Source organism: Paralichthys olivaceus, chromosome 16 (assembly GCF_024713975.1).
Source record: "Paralichthys olivaceus isolate ysfri-2021 chromosome 16, ASM2471397v2, whole genome shotgun sequence".
In the NCBI taxonomy this organism is placed as follows: domain Eukaryota; kingdom Metazoa; phylum Chordata; class Actinopteri; order Pleuronectiformes; family Paralichthyidae; genus Paralichthys; species Paralichthys olivaceus.
Genome location: NC_091108.1, coordinates 6,289,759 through 6,310,611, shown reverse-complemented (window position 1 = coordinate 6,310,611; position 20,853 = coordinate 6,289,759). Strand labels below are relative to the sequence as shown.

General features: G+C 38.9%; 2 protein-coding genes across 5 annotated transcripts in view; both read right to left on the bottom strand.

The window, feature by feature from the left end:
* Positions 1–985: 985 nt before the first annotated feature.
* On the bottom strand, positions 986–13,745 carry lrrcc1 (leucine rich repeat and coiled-coil centrosomal protein 1). 2 transcript variants are annotated; one of them, XM_069510859.1, is made up of 20 exons: positions 13,426–13,735; positions 12,121–12,326; positions 11,899–11,964; positions 11,646–11,813; positions 10,201–10,367; positions 9,399–9,608; positions 8,806–9,008; positions 7,868–8,033; positions 7,204–7,352; positions 5,971–6,175; positions 5,563–5,702; positions 5,146–5,347; positions 4,343–4,528; positions 3,914–4,088; positions 3,389–3,552; positions 3,088–3,296; positions 2,611–2,748; positions 2,297–2,432; positions 1,415–1,795; positions 986–1,299 (listed from the first exon to the last, which is right to left on the bottom strand). In XM_069510859.1, exons 1-19 carry the CDS (start codon positions 13,467–13,469, stop codon positions 1,685–1,687), a joined length of 3,045 nt encoding a protein of 1,014 aa, XP_069366960.1. In that variant the 5' UTR covers positions 13,470–13,735; the 3' UTR covers positions 986–1,299; positions 1,415–1,684. The 2 variants fall into 2 exon arrangements, with proteins under 2 accessions (XP_069366960.1, XP_069366961.1); XM_069510860.1 differs by lacking the exon at positions 12,121–12,326 and having other exon boundaries at positions 13,426–13,745.
* Positions 13,746–17,433: 3,688 nt separating this feature from the next.
* ralyl (RALY RNA binding protein like) overlaps positions 17,434–20,853 on the bottom strand; it is a 32,491-nt gene continuing 29,071 nt past the window's right edge. For 2 of the 3 annotated variants that reach the window (XM_020105772.2, XM_020105780.2), the window contains exons 5-9: positions 20,067–20,260; positions 19,423–19,536; positions 19,042–19,238; positions 18,819–18,856; positions 17,434–18,174 (exon numbers count right to left, since the gene is read on the bottom strand). In XM_020105772.2, coding sequence (XP_019961331.2) covers positions 18,824–18,856; positions 19,042–19,238; positions 19,423–19,536; positions 20,067–20,260 — 538 coding nt within the window. In that variant the 3' untranslated portion in view covers positions 17,434–18,174; positions 18,819–18,823. The remainder of the gene's footprint in view (positions 18,175–18,818; positions 18,857–19,041; positions 19,239–19,422; positions 19,537–20,066; positions 20,261–20,853) is intronic. The other variant, XM_020105797.2, reaches the window with a different exon arrangement.

Sequence of the window (20,853 nt, the reverse complement as noted above, 5' to 3'; positions counted from 1 at the left end):
TGTGTTTGCCAACAAAACAACTCAGGTGAATCCCATAAAGAAAAGAAAATAAAAATAAAACGTAGCTCCTTTTTCCAAAGGTTGCGGGTTAGAAACTTTTCATGTGGAATTAACAAACATTTCTGTCTGTAAACACAGAATTACAACGTAAAGTAGTGAGGAAAGAAAAAGTCTGAATGATACAATGAAGAGTCCAGAGATCTAACAAACAAGAAAATAACATGTTCAGGGATAAACATCACACAATCACTTCAAATCATTCTATTTCTCAGACATTGAGCAGAGTGAACCCTCTTTCCAATAAAAACGAATCTTTTCCTCCACTAGAGAAACATCTTCTCACACAAATGTCCAGAGGAACAAGAAGTAAAGAGACTGTTGGACTCACCGGATGTCCACAGGAGAGAAGAGTCTGAGATCAGCTGTTTGTTTGGAGACAGAGCTGCTGCTGGACCAGATGCTGTGCGGCCATCTCTCCACAAGGAGGCGCTCGCATGATTCCTATTCTTCAGTATCGGTGGAATTCAATGGCTAATGTGCGATGCATTCAACTGTCACTATATTCTATTTCAAATGTATATATCGTTTATATTATATTTTCATTTTATACTTCCTTTCTCTTATATAGCATGTTCTCTTATTTATTACTTTTACCTATGTCTATGACTATCCATATTATCACTGCACCACAGTGAATCTCTCCATTGTGGGATGAAGAAAGGATCCTTTTATCTTTTCTTATCAGCAGTAATTGATTATCAAAATCATCGCTGACAATAATATGTATACAATGTAGGATGAATATGACAAGAACAGTGCAAACGGGTGTGAATTGAACTTGTGTTTAGGAAAAAGAAAACATTAGGGCCACATTGAAGAAGACAAAATTCTGACATTTCCAGAATAAAGTCGATATTTTTACTATCTATTTATACTGTGTTTGAATCTACATATTATTTCAATAGCACATAAAATAACTGGAGACTTTTTAAAGACTGGTTGAATCATCTTTATTTTGGCCCTTGTAAAATTCACGGAATAAATTAGAGTACAGAATGCAGTGAGTGTCAGGTGACTTTTAAAAAAACACGTCTAATGAATAACATTTGTGCGCCTGCAGAGGATGGAGGTCTGCCATATTGTCTGCAGCCGGGTGTTGCTAATGAACAATCAGTAATTAAGCAAAGTGTTTGCTTGTTTATGATTGTTCGTCTCTACAGACTTTTTCTTTCTTTAAAATGATTTTCGGTGGAAGTAAAATCACAGGTTCCTGCTCTGTTGTCTGTATTTCCCAGAAGCCTGAGAAAGAAGGGGAGAAAATCACATTTAAAGCAAATTCAATTATGTTGAAATGCAACAGTGATCAGCAGCACTAGCTTAAAAATAAGAATCTATACAAATACACATCACTTACCTGCATTTTCACCGCCCTCCTCTTTGAAGGCTCTGTCTTGACTTCATCACCTCGGCCACGATGAAGTTCTCAATGTTAGCGTGGATCTTTTCCTGCAGCCTGAGGAGCTTTGGAACCTTCCTTTGTAACAGAACTTGCTCAAGGGCAAGTTTATTACATAAATCATGATACATCAAAAAAACAATAACTTAGCATAAAAATAAATAAGTAAATACAAATTCAGTGTTTTAATATATAAATTTCTGTAGCTGACACACAATATTTCATGGGTTAAAAGTCTTTCAGTACACTTGTGAGACGTTTCATTTTCTCTTCCATGATTCTCTTGTTAGCTTCCGTCTCCTCCAGAAGGTGACGCATCTCCTGCTCCACTTCAAATACCTGAGGAAGACACACACACATTCAGACAAACTCAGCTGCAACACACTTCTGAGTATTGTCTTACTCATTGTGTCATCATTTTCAATCATTTCGATGACTATGGTCTTGAGAAGAGGAAGAAGACTGATTGAAACCACATAGGGTGTGTAGAAACTGCAGATTTCATTTACACAGTTTGCTCTACTATCTAACATTTAATAATTTTTTACTATATTTGTTTTCTCAAATCAAGAAAGTCAAGGACTACAGAATAAGAACGACGGGGGAGGTTAATGTTTCCCATTATGCAATTAAATTGAATGTGTAATCGCTGCACCATATCATATATTAAGAGTATTTTAATTAGGGTGGTACAATATTTACTGCAGACATAGAGTGATGAGACTAGACCTGGCTTTTGTTCATGTTTTTCATAAATCATCAAACTGGCACAAAGCAGCAGTTCTGTCTACCAGCTAAGAGGAAAACCAGGCATTTCTGTAAATAATGTGTATATTTTACCTTCTGATTGGCTTGTTCTATTTGTCTCTGCTTTTCATTAGCCTGTCGTACGAGTTCAGATTGATGGGCAGCCTGGACAGACTCCAGTTGTTGCCGAAAGGCATCGTCCACACAGTGTAACTTCTCTACAGCAGTTCTACAGGGAAGACGGCAACCAATTGAATATGCAAGACAATGTAAAATTGTTAATTCACAAATTTAAAATGATATGTTTTCTCAGGGGCAAGGGGACCAATGCCCCTAAATCATGATTTGACGGCTCTGAAGAGCAGAAGGAAAAACTCTTGAGATTTTCCTCTGGTATTTAAGCATACTTGTGTGCTTCTGTTGCGTTATCTCTTTCTTCGAGCAGCAAGCGTTCCTTGGAATCAAAATTGTCCTTCATGCGCTTAACCTGGCTCTCCAACCGAGTGAGCAGGTCTGCCTTCTCCTGCCACTTCTCACTGGAATCTCTAAAAAAGACAGACAACAAAGCAGTAAAAATGTTGATGTTTAAAAAAGTGGTTGCAACGTTAATGTTTGATCAGCAGCAGTCTTGGTGTTTTAATTAAGGTTTGGGTCTGTCAAAAAAAAAAAAAAAAAATCAACAATTGAGAACCTTTTATGTGGTGTTTTAAAAAAACCCTCTTTAAAAATACAATGATACACTGATCATAACTAATAGGATATTTCTGGACTAATAGGTAGAATGCACCTTTAGCTTTTATTCTTGTCTCATTTAATCTTCTAGACATACGCCTCATTAGAGTTCCTCTGTGCTTAGCATAGTGTGTTTGTGAGGGGGTCCTTGCCTGAAAACTCGTTTGACCTCCTCGAGCTCTGCCTCCTTGTCCTCCAGCTGCTGTTTCAGCTCCTCCTTGCGCAGGCTGAGATGTTCCAGGCGCTCTTTGAGCTCAGTCTGCCGAGCAGCTTCCTCCTCTTGCTGCTGCTGGAACCGATTCTGGCTCTTGACTGCCTCCTCACGCAGCCGACGGATCTGATCATCACGCTCCTGCAAAGCCTAAACAGCAAGAAATTTGGGGAGGATAAGAAAGATGATCGACAAATACATATGCAAATCACATATAAAATATACATGACAGGGAGAACTACCTCTTTGAGTTTGCGGATGGTCTCTGTCTGGTCACCAATGATTTTGGATTTGATTTTGAGGGCGTCATTGTCTCCTTCATTCTGTTTCTTCTGTGTGTCGAGCTCAGTGCTCAGCACCTCTATCCTGGCCTCCAGGCGTCCACGGTCCTGAGCTAAAGACGCTCCTATCAAAGACATACACATAAAAATGTGAATTTCATGATAACACAAACTGTACAGTAACCTTTATTCCTTAATCATTATTCTTAACCTTATTTTACCATTTAATGTTTTTTTTAAATCTCTAATATGAAATGTAAAAGACATGAGTGTTTGTCTCTTATCCACTAGATGGCAGGCTTTACTTGAAATAAGACAAATAAAATTCAGCACCTACATATTCAGACCACCTTCATACTTTACAACTAATAATAATTCACAGACTGACACATCACAGAGTAAGATGCACTCTTACAGTCCTTAAGAACAGTTGAACATAGAACAGCCATTTCAGAGTGGACAATTGTCCTCCTGGACGTCTCAAACCTTGCTGAGCGAGCTCCTGGCCCCAGATCCGTCTCTCTGCCCTGAGGCCATCTATCACTGACTCCTGAGCTGTGAGCTGAGAGAGAAGCCGTGCTTTGTCTTTCTTGAGCAACTCCACCTGCAGGACGAGGCGCCGATCCTGCTCCACCTCTGCTTCCAAGGACTGCAGACGGCTCTGGCAGAGGGACAGACAGTGAGACAATATTAATGATCGGTGGCCACCTATCATGGCTGACAGATGGGAAGGCAGCTGGGCTATTCAGTATTCATGCTTTAGTCAGTCTCCTATAGGCACAGGCGGAACAGTTTTGAAAAGGCAGTGACTAATGCTCAAGACTGGTCATCTCTACACTCTAAAACCTGAATCAGGTCATTTGATTTGAATTTACCTGGAGTGCAGGAGAAAAAAAACTCCCTGCGGTGTTGTACCTTCAGATCAGTGACAGCATCTCTCTTTGCTTTGATGAGCTCAGAGATGCGGCTCTTCTGCTCTTTGACCATGGCCGTGAGCTCCTGCACCAAAGAGACGGACTTCTTCTCCCTCTGCTGGGACTGGGCGAGGGTCGCCTTGAGCTCCATCAGCTCTGCAGTCATTTGATCACAAGCCTCCTTCACCTACAGAAGCAAGTGTTGCTGAATGTTAATGAGACATCTACAAATTAAACAGAGTGTAGGCTTTTGGCTTCTTTGCTGCAAGCACTACCTGACTTGACAATTTTATAGATCAATGTCACTGGTGTCACAGAAAAGGTTTTAAAGTTACAGATTTACAGAAAGCAATCTTTTAAAGGGTTTCACGAGTGAAGGTTTGGAAGGCAATCTATATCTCATTCAGAACTTTCTCAAAGGTCAAAAGTTTGAACTTGAACTGGAAACCTGTGCAAGCAGTAGTAACCGAGAATAAGATTAGATTTTGTACAAAGGCTGAAATTGAAATTGGTAACCATAACGTGAAAGTAAAGAGTGATTTTAAATCCAACCCTTTTGTGTGGCTGTCTTTGTATAACTATCTTCCTGTTGCAATCACTGACTACTTGTCCAGTGTCAAATGATCCTCAGCTCTCACCATGGGCCTTAAATGAAATCTATAGTGTTTATCGAGATTGGGGTTAGATCCAGTTCAATCATTTCACTTTTACCTGGATGTAGCAAGCTTTTATCAGTAAGCCTGCGCAGAGAATAGAATGTACAATTAGCCCATCTGTATGGCTGTTCTCAATCTTTTAGCTGACCTCAGAGAAGCGAACAGCCTCGATGGTTAGTGCCATGCGGAACTCGTCCTCCAGAGCAGCGTACTGTTTCCTGACATCCGCCAGTTTCTCCTGCAGCTGTGCCTCCCTGTGAGCAAGTCTCTGTTCCACCAATGCTCCTTCTTTTGATACCGCTTCATGGAAATCTGCCCCGCCAGGCTGCAACCGCAACTCCAGCTGTTTTCTGCAGAACCATGCCAGATACATACACCTGAGTTACAAAGGGGGTGTTTAACACTAACAGGAAGTCTTCACATTTTAATTTGTAGGTACTAACATGGAATTCTATTTAATGGGATTATAACATTGGAAAGTGTTTCCATAAAGCCTTTATATAATAAATGAATGGACAAAAATCTTCCTTCAGTGGTACGTATATCATCCTCATAACAGATGTACCTGTGCTCTTGTTCCCTGGTTGCGAGCAGCTCATGCAGCTGCTGCAGTTTGTCTTTGTGCTGGCGTACAGAGACTCTCTGAATGTCCAGCTCTCTCTTCAGAGCTGCTGCCTTGTTTACCAACTCCTGGTGCTGCTTCATCTGTGAAAGGTCAGCATGAGTTTTATTTTATCAGTATGTCACACTGAGTGACTCTCTGCTGAATTCTCTCTGAAGACTTAAATACTGCACTAGTATAATCAAATATAATAGTGACAGGTATTTAACAGGTTCACTGATAGGTAACCATAATAGGACAGAAACGAAATGAGAGGGTTCACATTTATAAGAGACTAAATAAAGTTGTTCACGTTTCTGTGTCAGAAAAGCAATAGAAGTGTTGTCGGGTATCCTAAACCAGCTACTCTACCTCTTCAGCCTGCTGGCGAGCCCTGAGTGCCTCTCCGTGGGAGATGCTTTCCTCCAGTCGGTGCAGTGCAGTTTTGTGTTGCTCTTCACTGCCGCGGGCCTTCTCCAGCTGCTGGGTTAGGGACTGACACCTCCCCTGCAGCTCCTCAACACGAGTCTTCAGCTCAGAGTGCCCTGAACGCTCCTTCAGCAACATTTCCTTTAGTCTGAGTGGGAGGAAAACCATGATAAGGAGGTGTAAGAGATGCAGGAGTAATACCCTGGATGTCTCTTTTTAATGTATATGGAAATTGATATGGGCAAAACAAAAATGTGATAGCCTTTGAAAATGAAGAACTCTCATACTACAGCATAGTCAAATCTAGTAAATCTGATCTCAAGGAAAAGGGAAATGAAAATACGGGAGGAATGGAAAATATATTACAGTTTGGTGGAAAGAAAAAAAGCCTGGAAGACACACAGTACAATTTAGGGCCATGAAAACTGTAGGACCACTTCATATGCATTAGTACCCTTTAAATGGCACAATGAGTAACTTCTCTGTAATCCGTCTCCTGATGAGCGGGGGGAGACAACAGTAACCGCCGTGTTTAGTATCATTAAAAAGTGACAGTTTAGATTGATTCATGAAAAGCTGCTGACATATGCTTGTCACCAGGCTTCTAATTAAAAGAATAATGCAGATTTATCTAAGCAGGGTGCTGCAGAGATGAGGACTGTGCAGACAATAGTTACACCTGGCTCTCAGGATGTGTCTGTGCAGTGTAGAAAGAGGGGATAGAGATAGGAATATTTAATTATGGATAATAATAGCTCCCGGAATTTAAATATAAGGCATATAAGCTGGATGGATACTTAGGGTAATTATCTTTTTTTACAGGATAGCTTTATTACCACCCAAACCTGCAGGCACACTTAAAGGTTTTTAGTATGATGGAGTCAATATGTGTGCTTGATTTCATAAGAAGCAATGGGACAATGATAGTGACTCATTTTAATAGTGGGATGGATACTCATTGTTCTAGAATGAGACAGGCGGCAGGCCCTGGTCTCAGGAGAACCAGTACAAAAGATCAAGAGGGTAGAAATGGATGAGAATCGATTATGCAGTTGACAACTAAAATCCACAGAGATGAGGTAAATTATCCCTTTTCATCAAATCCGCTTTAGAGACGCTGTGTGGAAGTATGTGTGCCAAGTGTATACATGTGCAACAAGGTTTTTCTCCTCATACCTGTCTGTGGTGTGCACAGCCATGCACTGCAGGTCTTTTTCCTCGCTGACCTTTGTCTGGAGGCACTTTAGCTCCTCTGTTAGCTTCCTCACAGCCTGCTCAGCTTTCCAACGCCTCTCCCGCTCCTGGTCACGCTCCTCGACAATGGTCTGAGGCACATGTAGACAAAAATACACACTGAGTAAAAAAAAAAACACAAAACCAATGGTATCACTTTTGCTTCAACTTAAAAGTGGATTTAAATCACATCTATATTTTTTATTGTTATCCTATGAGTTGACGACCTTGGGTTAACTTTTAGATTAATCAAAAAATTATATAATTATTGATAGTAAAATAAAAACTGCTGTACAGCTAGATAGAAATATGCTAGTTCTATGTATGTACTGAGTGTTAACGGCTGAACTGTATAATGTTGTTTTATTACTAAATTTAATGATAACTAGAATGTAGTTTAAGTGCTTTTGTGTGTTTGTTGTTGTTAAAGTCAGCTAAAAAAAAATAAACAAACAAAAGTACTTTTCACAGAGACACTGATACAAACACAGCAGATACTACTACTCTATTCCCTTTCTAGTAAGGGGGCATAACCTTTTTCATTTTATATTCATCCATGAAAACAGAAGCTGCTGTTCAGTCTGCAGGTGACCTATTCATCCTGTACCCTGTAGGTTTCCTCCTCCTTAGTGGACGTGGTTTTTACACTGCCTGAGGCCTTGGCAGCTCTCAAATGTTTGCTCCTTGTTGAACCTGCTGCATCTGTGTCACTGGTCTTCCTCTGAGGCCCTGCAGCAGACTTTGAGCTCTTCTGTTTCTGATTCTCCTGATCGCTGCACAAAAACAAATCAGAGGCATTGAACCAGCTGCAAAAATCGATTATAAACTGCCTTCAGGCTAATGTCTGGTTCAATAAAGGTCAAACCGGACGACTTGTTCAATATTATAGGTAAGAAAAGTTTGACCAACTTTAAATTGAATTTGTAGCTAATGTTTTAAAATCACCTTGCTTTTGATTAGGACAGTTGGGAGCTTACTTAAGTTAAATTACTGAATCTGAAGCACATGTCATCAGTGGCTGATGAAGTAAGATGAGGTTGTAGATCGTAGAAGCGCGGCCGTTAATCATGGCAGTGAGGTGACAGTTGTAATATTCTAACATAGAGGAGAAAAGTTTACTGCATCGCTCAGAGAGGAAAATGTATCACCCCCCTTCAGCTGGGAGGTAAAAAGGATTTCTTTCATCATCACGGTTCCTGATGATATTAACTTTATGCATAATGCTCAAAATTGAAATGTGGATTGCCGCATAATGTGTTTCAATATTATGGATGCAGACTCATTATTATGTAATAAACACTTCTGTGTCAGCAACTTTGGTGAGTATATGAATGTGATTATAATAACTGAGAGGTACACTCCCTGATTTTGTTAGTATCTAATAAACCTTAAAACAGAGACAGTAAAAAAAACATGCACAGCAAGATCTTTAGAATTTTGAGTTCTGTGGGGGTGGCAGTTAAATATTATAACAAAATCAGGGAGAAGAAATGAGAACATGACAACCTGACAATTTAGTGCAGAGCTGTGCAGGCAGATAATTACCTGTCTGTTCTCCTGTTTGTCTTCTCCTTGCTGGTGGTCCTCCTCGTTGTTATGCTGTTACGATGTTTGGGGATTCTGGTGCGCCTCCTGTTCTCCTTCCCGCTGTCACACTCACTCTCCGAAGTGCGGTCTATGTCCCTCTTGGCTTTTCGTGACGGCAAAACAGAATGAGTGAAGTCCAAGGATTTAAGACCTGCAGGTGCCTGGTTGGTAAACAATGCAGAAATGGGGATAAAATAAATGTCTGACAGATGACATGTTTAGATAAATACATAGGGAATATTTGATAGCCACAGTAGCACCATAAACTGGAGTACAAAGAAGCAAAGTACAAGGACTACACATTAAGAAGTTCCAATGCACATGATTAAGATGGATGTTCACTTAAAAGTTAAAATGCATAGTATATAATTTATGTAAATTAATATTTCATTTTTTCTCCGACACCATAGCAACTATTCAGAACAAATACTTTAAGTTTCTACGTTTCAAAAACTTAACTGTGTGTTTATCTCTTCACGTACTCTCACCTCATACCTGACACAAATACTAATAATAAATGACGCAAGCTTTCGGCATTGTTGAATAAGCACCTGCTGGATGAGCTGGGACATCTGGTGTTCCAGTTTCCTGATGCGTTGTTCATTAACGGGGTCAGCAGGATCAGTGGAGTGAACTGTGTGGTAGCTCTGGCGATCCGGTTGTGCAGCTGGATCTGTGATTTCTTCAGAGGCAACCCGCTGATGAAACTGGGTCAGCACCTTGTCAATGTGGGGTGTGGTGAGAGGGCCATCTCCTCTACGCTGCAATGGAAATTATTTTTGTTTTTTACACTTGATTAAAGAATTGGTCTTAAATCAAAGTAACTACTGTGCCTGTGTTAATCTCCACTCCAGCTAATTTTGCATATGAGACAAATTATGTAAATTACCATCTGCTGTAATCAATGTATGTCTTTATTCAAATGTTCAGAATCCCAAACTTTTGCTATTCTGGTATAAATCCACTTATTTTTCAGCAATAAAGCTACTTTTCAACTTAATACTTATTCAGTAATGTGAAGCTTATTTGTCTGTTACACTTTCAAAAGGTGAGAGGTGTAGATAATGAAAAATGCAGAAAAGTAAAAGACTAAATGAAACAAAATCATTATGTGTCACATTTCAAGAAACATTTCCCCTTATGATTCTCAAGTCTTAAAATATTGTGCTATGTATGAAAGTGGTACATTATTTGAATGTGTTCTTCTGTGTGGCAAGGCGTCTCATGCAAAAGACCATCTTCCTTGTGAAATACAGCTTAAAGTTTGAAAAGATACTTGGTGTCATGGTTACTGTAATCAGGCAATATAAGAGTTACATTTGTCAAATTAATAGAGAAGGTATCAAGAATTACATTTTCATTGTGACTCGTATCTGAGGACAACAGAAGGTCCACATAGTCCTCCAGACCAGGGATATCACAGGGACTGCCTGGATCTAGATCTACCGGATTTCCCTGTAGGTCCAATCCATCCAGGACAGAGATCTGTGGCAATGACTGCATAATAATCTCCCTGTAACCTGCAACATGACAGACATTTTGAAAAACCTGATCAGAACGAGGCAGTTTAACCATAAACTCCATTATTATTGCTGCAAAGAAAGTTATGTTTTACTCATGTGCATTTGTTGGTTGTATTGCATATTGTTAGCTGGAAAACTTTATAACTTTATATCCCTTTCCTTAACATTGCAAAATATGTCTTGTCTTTCTCAAGAAATTATGGATCTTGATTTAAGAAAAAAAAAACAGCCCCATTTATGGGGTTGAGATAAATGAGTTTCTTCCTTTCATTATTCTATTATAAGATTGAGACATATGTGGAAGGTATTTATTCTAGTTCATTATTGTCAAACCAGTGGGATATGTTTTGGCTAAAATGTCAGGTGTTATGGTGGTTATGTTACATGAAATAAAATAATCTGTATTCAAATGAATAACCTCTCTTATTCATGTGCACTATTGATGCAGCTCATTTATAGGAACTGAGTACCCGCCAACATTATGTCTACACATACTGACAGCAAGGCTGTAAGAATGCCTTAAGTATGCCCGTATTGATTTAAAGAAATGCTTTCAACGTCTACTGGAGTGAATTAATCATGGACAGGAAAATATGGAATATGGGTTCACAGCATAACTGAAAAGGTTATTCACCTTGATATAACTGCTGTCAAACCAATTATAAAGAAAAGAGACATGAAGGGTATGGAGAGATAAACAGACCGCAGATGTTACTGTCAGTATCTGTGGATTTGAGCGCCACTAATTTTCACTGTGCTTTTATCACATACAATAAACAGGAGGTTGGTGAGTCAGCTAGACTTCAAAATGTAGCAGCTGTCCTCTGGATTAGTGAGCGATTCACAAGAAAAACATTTGCTTAACTAGATTAGAATGTCATTCAGAGAGTGCATACCTCCACAGTCTCCTTGTGAAACCACATTTAAATTTAACTAACTAACTAACAGACAGACAAACAAACAAACAAATGCAGAATAAAACATAACCACCTTGGTGGAAGGGAAAAATTGTTATTCAATTATGATATTGTAGAATTTCTGTCGACTGTTCAACTACAACTTTTGCAGTGCTATTAATGTATATGATAAAGATATGTCTTGAAAACAGGGTAGATTAAAGTATAACCATAGACATGACATTTTAACTTTTGATTGAACCATGTAGTCAGCTAATGTACCAAGACAGTATATCTGTAAATGGCAGATATTATAGTTAATATATCAATAATAAGATGATTTACTACTGTATTTCACAATGAAATGTTCATTTCCTACCTGGTGATCTACACACAGGGTTGCCTTTGCCATTCTGGCTCAAAGTCACCTCTCTTAAGCTTTGCAATCCCAGCAGGCACTGCAGCAGGTGATCAATATGGTCCAGGTGGTTGCTATGGAGACCGATGTAATTCAGCTTGTACTCAGTTCCATGAAGGTACAATAACCCTAATGAGGAAAGCAGGAATAAACAGTGTTGATATGTCATTCACTTGCTGAAAGGAAAAAGCTGTTCAGTCTGCATTGAACTTACCTGTGAGGTTATTTATCTGATTGTAGGACAAGTTTAATCTTGTTAGGTTCACGAGGCCATTCAGTCCTGAGGTACAGGGAGGGGATATTAACACCTGAGTGATTTTACAGCTCATATAGCTCTGACAGCAACATCAGAGTAAACACAAGCGTCAGTAATGAAGAATAATGACTTGAAGCTGAAATGTTAATTGTCTGGCTAAAACTGTGACTACAGACTCACCTTCAACCTTCGTGATTAAGTTACAGGATAAATTTAATGTCCTGAGGGAAGTGAGCGAACTTAAACCCTCAATCTTAGAAATGCAATTGGAAGAAAGGTCTAAGTGCCGCAGATGCCAAGCTGAGGTCAGGCCCTCGATCCTCGGGATGTGATTACAGTGCAGATTGAGGGATGTTACAGTGGGACTCAGGGGGATATCCAGCAAACTGGACAAAAGACAAGAAGGTGATAGAAGAGATTCACCATAAAAGAAAAGTTTAATCACTTAGTACCAATAATCATTTGTTCTGCAAGTAAACCTTGTAGGGTGAGAAGCAACAATTACCCACTAAACAACTCTTTTAATCACACTGTATTTTTATATTGGTTAATTTTTTAAGCTATTAAAGTTCCCAACAATTGTGAAACATGTCTATCACATTTCCCTACAGTCCAAGGAAAACACAAAACAGCAGTCATGATATATATTAACTGAAGAAAACTCAAACCATTAGAAAATGTTAACATGATTTTGTACAACATATGCATGTTGTTATTTATCCTAATAATAATTTTCTGATTATCATAAGGTGTTTAATGTAAGTTAGCATGCAACTTAGTTGATTTTCTAGCTTATATAGGATTAAGGATAAAATAGTTATAAAGGATGGATAAATAAAGTAGAGGACAAATAAAGGATGAACAAAGACACTTTCCTTGAGTATTTGAATTCTCTCCTAATACATAATTTCTCTTCACAGCAGTTCAGAGGAAAACGTTTCCGTGTAATTCAATGTGTTTATCTCACAGTTGGAGTTACTTCTCACTTCGAAGATTAAGATTTCATTTGGAAAACCTGTGATAATCTGACTAAACAGGGCTGGGCCAAAAATCACATTGAGATAAAAATATTCATATCAGTCGAAGTCTATTTCTCTTAAATTCAAAGACTGATTTTTGCAGCTGGGTAAAGGTTGAGGTTTTAAAATCTTCTGTATGAGCACAGAATAACAAAACTGATTTTAAAACCTATTACAAATCTGATATGGATGAATTACACCTTCTCACTGTACATGCACGATGCATACTGATGTATGACCCTGTGTTAAACTGCTACTGATGAGAATTACATTACGGTAATTATTGATATTGTTTGGTTTCTCGACCCCATTATAAACTATGATGGATTGGTACAGATGAAACTGCATTAGAACGCTTAGACATGAATGTATCAGTAGTACTGATTAATCGATAATACTTCTGTACTTTTTACGTAAGTACTTGACCAACCTTTGTACAAGTTATTAAAAACCTGAGCTTATTTACCTTGTGACTTCCTTGTCAATAAGACTCAGCTCCTTGTTTCCCATTGCGACGACGTGAGCTAATATAACGTACCGAGGCTAAATCTTTAGCACAGACACTTAGCTGCCAAACTTTACCATGGACGGAGCTCAACGGAGGCGAACTCCCTGTAAACCGCCTCCAAACTACACGTACAGGGGCTGAAACAGCGACCTGCTGACGTGCCGCGTCTTCTAAAGACCGAAACAGCAAGTCTGACTTAGCTGAACCATTTCCTCCTGGAGTTTTCTTCAGCCTCCATCGAGTTGAACTAACCGCTTCGAGGATCACACTTCCTGTTTACGTGACGTCGTGAACGGCAACATCCGGGACACTCGGAGACTCCACCCCCACTTCCTCAACGCTAACATAAATAAAGACATGATCAAAGATGGCGCTGAGGGGAAATATCTCAGTGTGTGTACTATCTGTATATCTCTATATACAGTCTGTGGTACTATCAGAGCTTTTAGGGATTTCCACGTGTCCTGAAACAATGGAGCAAAGTACCTGGTTAGTACTTGTCACCAGTAGTGCAAGTGGTGGCCCGTGGGCCAAATCCCGCCCGACACAGCCATGAAAACACGTTTTCCATTTCATAGTTTCGATCAAAACATTTTGCATGTTTTTTCTACAAATCTTCCACAAGTAAAGTTGTGTCTGTGGTTATTCTGTGTCTTTCTTTTATGTCTTTTTTAAATAGATGGATAGATAGAAACAACAGTCAAACACAAGAGCATAGGGTCAAGAATCAGTTCACTTCAGTGAGATGAAAGTTTCTGTTTTCATGTCTGTTTGTAGATGTTTTGTATATCCTTTGGTTGTTTTGGTTCTATTGTGTCTTATTTTGTTGTTTAATGTCTCTTTCTGGTCATTTTTATTTACGTGACTCTTTTGCTTTTTGTTCTCTTGATATTGGTTTTTTTTGTTGCAATTTGAAGACATTTTGTGCCTCTTTGTTTTTTACAATATATTGTAGGGGACATAAGTTAACTTACGTCAAACACGAGGAGTTGAAAAGATTTTTCACAAACGTTTGAGACCTATTGAGTTTGTAGGCTCAAAGTAGATCCTCAAGGTTTATTCAAAGGTCAATTTTAATAGTTTTTCTGGGGCCTGCAACCACATCTCATGATCTTAGTAAGGAGAGGAACCTGTAAAATGGACCTTGAGAAGCAATTTCCTCTAATGCTGTTTTCAATGATGAGAGTGAACTCTGAAGCTTCTTAAAAAAGAGCACACAATAATCATGGGTCAAATCCATCTGAAAGCAACTTAATTCATTTAAGATACTGGACATTGCACAGCATGTTCATGTACAAATCATACAAAGCCTATTTTATCTTAAATTTTACTGATGTGTTTACCTCATCACAGATAAATCTCCAAGCACCTGTGTTTAACTGATATTGATTTTTGTGTTTATCTGAATCAAAAAGAGGGGAAAAAATGTTATTGCTAAAGCACATCATGATTAAAACCCAGTATTCCTGTTCACCACATCATTATACTTTTGTTTCTATTCAAGTAACAGCTGTGTCCCTCATTTGTACAAACCCCCGCCATCTTCTGCATTGACGCCACAGTCAGAAAATATGGTGAATGCAGTCGTTCTTGGCTTTTGTTCAAGAATGAGACACAAACAACATGCTGCATGAGAATTATACACACAAAAACACAAAAGTAAAAAGATGTTACATGTATTTATTACAAAAAACCCACCAAATCCTTCACTTTCAATTAAATTGCTCTCTATTATCAGCAATTTTCACTTGCAAATACAAGACCCTGAGAGAATGTTCATAAAAATCCTCCTACCTTAACAAAATTTTCATTATTTATAAAATAAAATTGCATAAACCTCTCAAGGATACCACAGACCCACACGCTATGATCTTTAGTAGTACACAGTATGTGTAATTACCTTAACGTGAATTGAATAGTGCTAATAGAGAATCAATAGGGTCACTTTGCCTCTGCTACAAATTAAATAATATTTTGTATGTGGACACAAACTGCAGGAGAGGAATCCCCTCACACATATTTGGTGATTCAAATATATGGCACATTTTATTCACTGGATTGTCTGATAAAATGATAAATAAAACAAATGTTGGAGTCATTACAGTAAAATATATGAGTCTACTTTAACCATGGAAAAGATCATGAAGACGGATGAGTCTTTGCAGTTTTTGGAATTATTCATAGTGTAATAAATAAAACATATTGCTCTTTTTATGCGATCTTTCCCTAAAGTATAATTAATAAATCTCTTACATTATAATCTACCTGTGACTCATAGGCCTGTGAAACAATGCCTGCAGTGAGTTGTGCATCCTTGCTCAATAATGACGAATCACAGACGCATTATAAAGATCCTGACCCCATTATACTCATAATTCATCCAGCAGCTACACAGGCTTCTGATTGATTCAGTTCATCACACACTGAACCTTGTCCATATTAGAGGGGCAGCATGACTGATCATTGTAGTGAGTGCCTGCCAGCCAGTGATGATAGAACCAATTATACCTGCAACCCTGCCACTGGCCCTCCTTAACCTGTGAAAATGATGATCTGGTGCTAATGAAGTGAGAGAATTAGAAATACCATCTGTTGCTGCCTCGCCACCACTTACTGTATCTGTCATTGGCTGTAGTTTTCAAGGACACTGCATTAAAAAAATAATAGATTAATATTCTCACAGTCCATATAGGACTGATGTATATCAATGCTTTAACTAAACTTGAGTGGAGAATCTTTACATTTAGCTTGTGTCTTTATTTTCACATTGCTTGTGTTTTGAAAATCCCTGTGGAGGAAAGAAATTATAAACCAGGCAGTGAAAAAAGAAGGCAGCAAATTTTCAATGATTGTTCCTCTGCCAAATGAAAAGCGAACAGCTGTGCGACTGGTTCAGAGACATAACGCGTAGGCATGGAAATTATTTGAGCCTCATGATAACATCAGCATGTGAGCATTATAACAACTAGAGTGGCTCTCAGTAGAGTGCATACCGCCACCAAGGCTGGACAGTTCCCTCTTGAAACCATATTTATGTCACTAAATGGGGATTTCTATTTAGATCTGCACCAAATTACAATGCCCTAACCCTAATCCCAATCTTAACCCCACTATTGTAAATCATCATCATCATCATCATGATCATCATCAACTTGTAGCCTAAGGTGCTTTTCACCGTCTCTCCAGTTCATCCCCAACTGGCTCCATTGGGTTTGTAGTCTTGAGACTGTGAGATTCAGTTGAAGCCCTCGTCCTGTTCTCTTCTTCTGTTTCAGTTTGTTCCAGCAGTGTTTGTAAGTCATCATCTAAAGTTAGAGAACATGCAGGAATTGTTAACTTTCAAGTCTCAGGAGGTAGGGTTGGTGGTTCGATCCCCAGCTCTTCCAGTCTGCATTCTGAAGGCTCGATACTGAACCCCACATTGCCACTGGCAGCTGCGCTAACATAGAACAAGTGGTGTGTGTGATAGAAAAAGTGTTGCATAGAGACGATTTGTGTGTGTGGGTGAGTGAATGTGACTTGTACTGTAAAGCAACTTCAGTGGTCAATAAGAAACAAATGCATGTTTCAAACAGTCTAATTACTATTTGTCTTCCATTGTTGCAGTGAAGCTGTAAGTGAAAACATTTCTCAATCTCTAAAAAATGGATGTTATCTCTGCAATTTCCAGTTTGTGGGTGATTAGTGTTGTTTGTTGTTTTTTTTCACCCTGGGAAGTTTCTTCCTCACCTTTCTACCATTTGAGGTTATTTATTGGCCTTAAATTCTTTATATTTGAATTAAAAAAATGTGGTAATTTTTTTAATGATCTTCAGCTGAATCAGGTAACTTTCCAGAGCAAGGTTTTTTATTATCTGTAACTTGTTTTGCAAGTCTTAAGTGAAAATAAGATTTTTGTTCAGAGCATCAGACATTGATACAAATGTTGTGAAGGTCTGCAAATCAAAGCCATAACACTTTTTTTGGGAGGAACAGGTTTATTTCAAAAACTGTTATCTTCCATAGCTGTGACAGATGCAATGAATACAAATGATGCAAAATAGCCACATTTTAAACATGCTAATAGTAAAAAATTATCTTTTGATTACCATAAACAGAATATAAACAGAATTTAAAAATGCACCCTATCATGTTTAAACAAATGACAAAACGTGATGTGCATACAATACAGTTTGTGAATAAATTACATACTGTACATTTTCAGCATAATCTACAAATAAAAGAAAATCACATAATTATCATCTGTGAAAAGAAAACGTGTTCCTCGTACATTCATATTTGCTTTTTAAATGCACAGAAACAGAACAAATACATCTGCAGTACAACAAAAGGAGGGCATCTCATGGTTCATCTCATTGATCACGTAATTGTATTTTTATGCACAATACAGATCATAATATATTAAGCACACAATATACTTTATTGTCCTGATTTTCCACAAGGCTATCAGTCTGAGGGGAAAATATTGATTGCTGTTTAAAGTTGATCTCGCTGCAGCAGTGTGGAGAATATTCATAACCAGCATTTTGATGAAGTTCACATTGGGAGTGTTTTGTTCTAACGAAGCAAACAAGCAACAAACAAGGTTGTAAAACTCTTCCTTCTGCCTTCATTGCTTTCATTTAATTTCAAATACACCCTCTCTATAAAGGTATTGCTGGTATCTGTTCCTCCAACTTCATGTATTGTAGGCTTCTTCTCTTCAAACTTAAAAAAAGAAGAGAGACAACACTGAAAATCCACCATTATCAGACTGTTATAAAACATATAATGGAAATGTTTCAGGTGGGTGAATCGGCAGAGGGGGTATGGGGGCTGAGTGTAACGTTAAAATAGACGAGTGATCCATATATCCCCTGCAACCACACTGAGATATCCAACTGAGGACAAACAGTTTATTATGTCATCAACTTAATAGTCTATCATGTTCATTTCAGTTATCGGACAGCAGAAGGGAAATGCCAGTGAGACAAATAAAGTCTCATCACTGTGTGTACATACAAAGAATATCAGCGGAGATTTAAAAGAGTGGATGAGACGGCACCGTATCTCTGTGGCTGTTCAGACAGTCATCACCAGTGATAACTGCAGAGAACCTGTCTGTCCTCACACACCCAGATGGAGAGAATGACGAACAGGGTGAAAGATTAAACTGGAGGGGGATCAGCACTCTTTCTCGCTCTTGTTAAAAAGTGGAGATATAAGCTGCAGAACTTTGAGTAGCGGTTGCTGTTGTCTTTAAGTAGGGCACTAAAACACGTACTGAGAATATGCTTCCATGCTATTCAGAGAGTGAAGTGGTAGACAGTGAGAGAATTCTATTTAGAAAAACAGTACAATCAAATACTGACCTTACTCAGTTGTCAATGTCTGATATGTGGTTCTCTATCTGCAACACAAAAACATTTGATCATTATATTATTATAGACATAGGTGGAATACAGTCATCCATTGTTTTGTCTATTCTTCATCTATATAAACTAAATGATATACAGCAATTTATAAGAATTTCTGAGGCACACAGTAACCTGACAGAACACATAATCCTTACAAGAGAACTCAGTTACCACTCACTCCTTGTCGAGACTGGAAATGGCGTCTTGTCCTAATTACCATGTCGCTAGTGCCTTCATCTTCAAAGTCATCTTCACCACCGTCCGTCATCTCCCCCGCCTCCACCTCGGCTGTCCCCTCTGCTTCCTCTCCACCAGAGTGGTCCAACGCATCACCATGGAGACATTCACACATCTCCTCTTGTTTCCTCTGCATCACTGGCAAAAGAAGCAAGCATGAGGGACAAAGACGAGCAGTTAACACCAGAACATAATAGATTAATTGAATAATCAATAAAGCTTTTAATGTTTTCATAATCCCTTTGTCCTTTTCCCTTAAAGACCCTGTGTGTCGTTTCCCCACGTGCCGTATAAATGCAAACTCCCCTCTGTCATGTCTTACCGGCGTCACAGCGATGTTGCCGCTCAATCTTCTCCAGCCTTCCCAGCAGTGAGTCGATCTTGGTCTTGATCTGTGACAGCTCCCTTTTGATTGTTAGGAGCTGGTCTGTCTTCACTGTCGCCCAACATGAAAACGTTAAACAGCATAGTAAATGTGATGTTTGACAAGTAGACAGACACAGTTACAACAGCAAAGCTGCTGCACTGCGCCACTCTGACGTGTCTCAAAGAACAAGTTCTTTGCCAGAAATGAGTGTAAAAAAGGGCGTGAGGATGAAAGTTTGTGCTATTTCTCTGTGCTGCATTGTGACTGCTGATTACTATCTGTAATGAGTATGAGCGATGCAAACTTTTGAAAAACTTTAGGTTTGATCACATACAGTTTTACCTCCAAATAAAGTGGTTTGGATACAGTAACTGCCTTAATGGTTGGTTTAGTTACAACCTGGCAGGAGCTAATTATTCAGTTAATTGCCAAAGTTCCAGAACCAGAAAATACTTTGGTGTCTAACTTTGTGTTATATTTAATAGAGATTATTTCCAAAACTACAAAAAAGAGCAAAGGTTGTAATAATCCAGAATGTTTCTGTAAACAGAACAAGAAAAAAATAATTGGCCGAACAACAATGGGCAAAGAGAACATACGTTTAGGGGCCACGATGGAGGAGCCGGCATGGAGTGCTCGGGAGGAGGTCGAGGAGGAGGAAGAAGAGGAGGAACAAGCTCTGGCTGTAAAGGAGGATTTGGCTCTGCGTGTGGAGGGGACAAGTAGTCTTGAACGTTTGATGGGGACCACAGCCCGAGTCGGGGGCACGACACGACCGTGATACTCAAAGAGTCTGAAAACAAATGAAAATGAAAGTTGCAGCAATCTAAGAGAGAAAAAATGTTACACATGTATTACAGCAGAGAAACACTTGATTCAAAGGAGGGAGCTTTAACTCTGGACTCATTATGGGCGGTGGAGACCAGTGTGTCGTTGTTACTCCTGCGGTGCCTTGATGTTGTTATTCTAGCAACAAGAAATTCTTACAAAGCACCTAATGGACATGCAGCAAAAGATGTCTGAACATTGGTGAAACATATTGAACAATGCCAAGGCCATTCAATCAAATCCTGTTCCATTTTTGCCTACAACATATAAAATTGCCAAAATATCAATAACGACGCAAAGCTGAAGGATTCGACTCTCAGGGATATTGCAAAGAGGAGGAAGTAAACAAACCAATGAAAATGTCAGATGAAAGATTCATTCTATGCCTTGCCAGTGCAAATGACCAGCCAGGGGACTATCTGACATTCAGTACTCGCCTGTGCAGATAAAAGCATCATTAGTAAGCCCGATGGAGAGGAATAAAAACTCGTATGACATTCATTATGCCTATGATAATGTAGTTACTTCGCCTCAGACAGAAATGGGGCTATTCTGCAG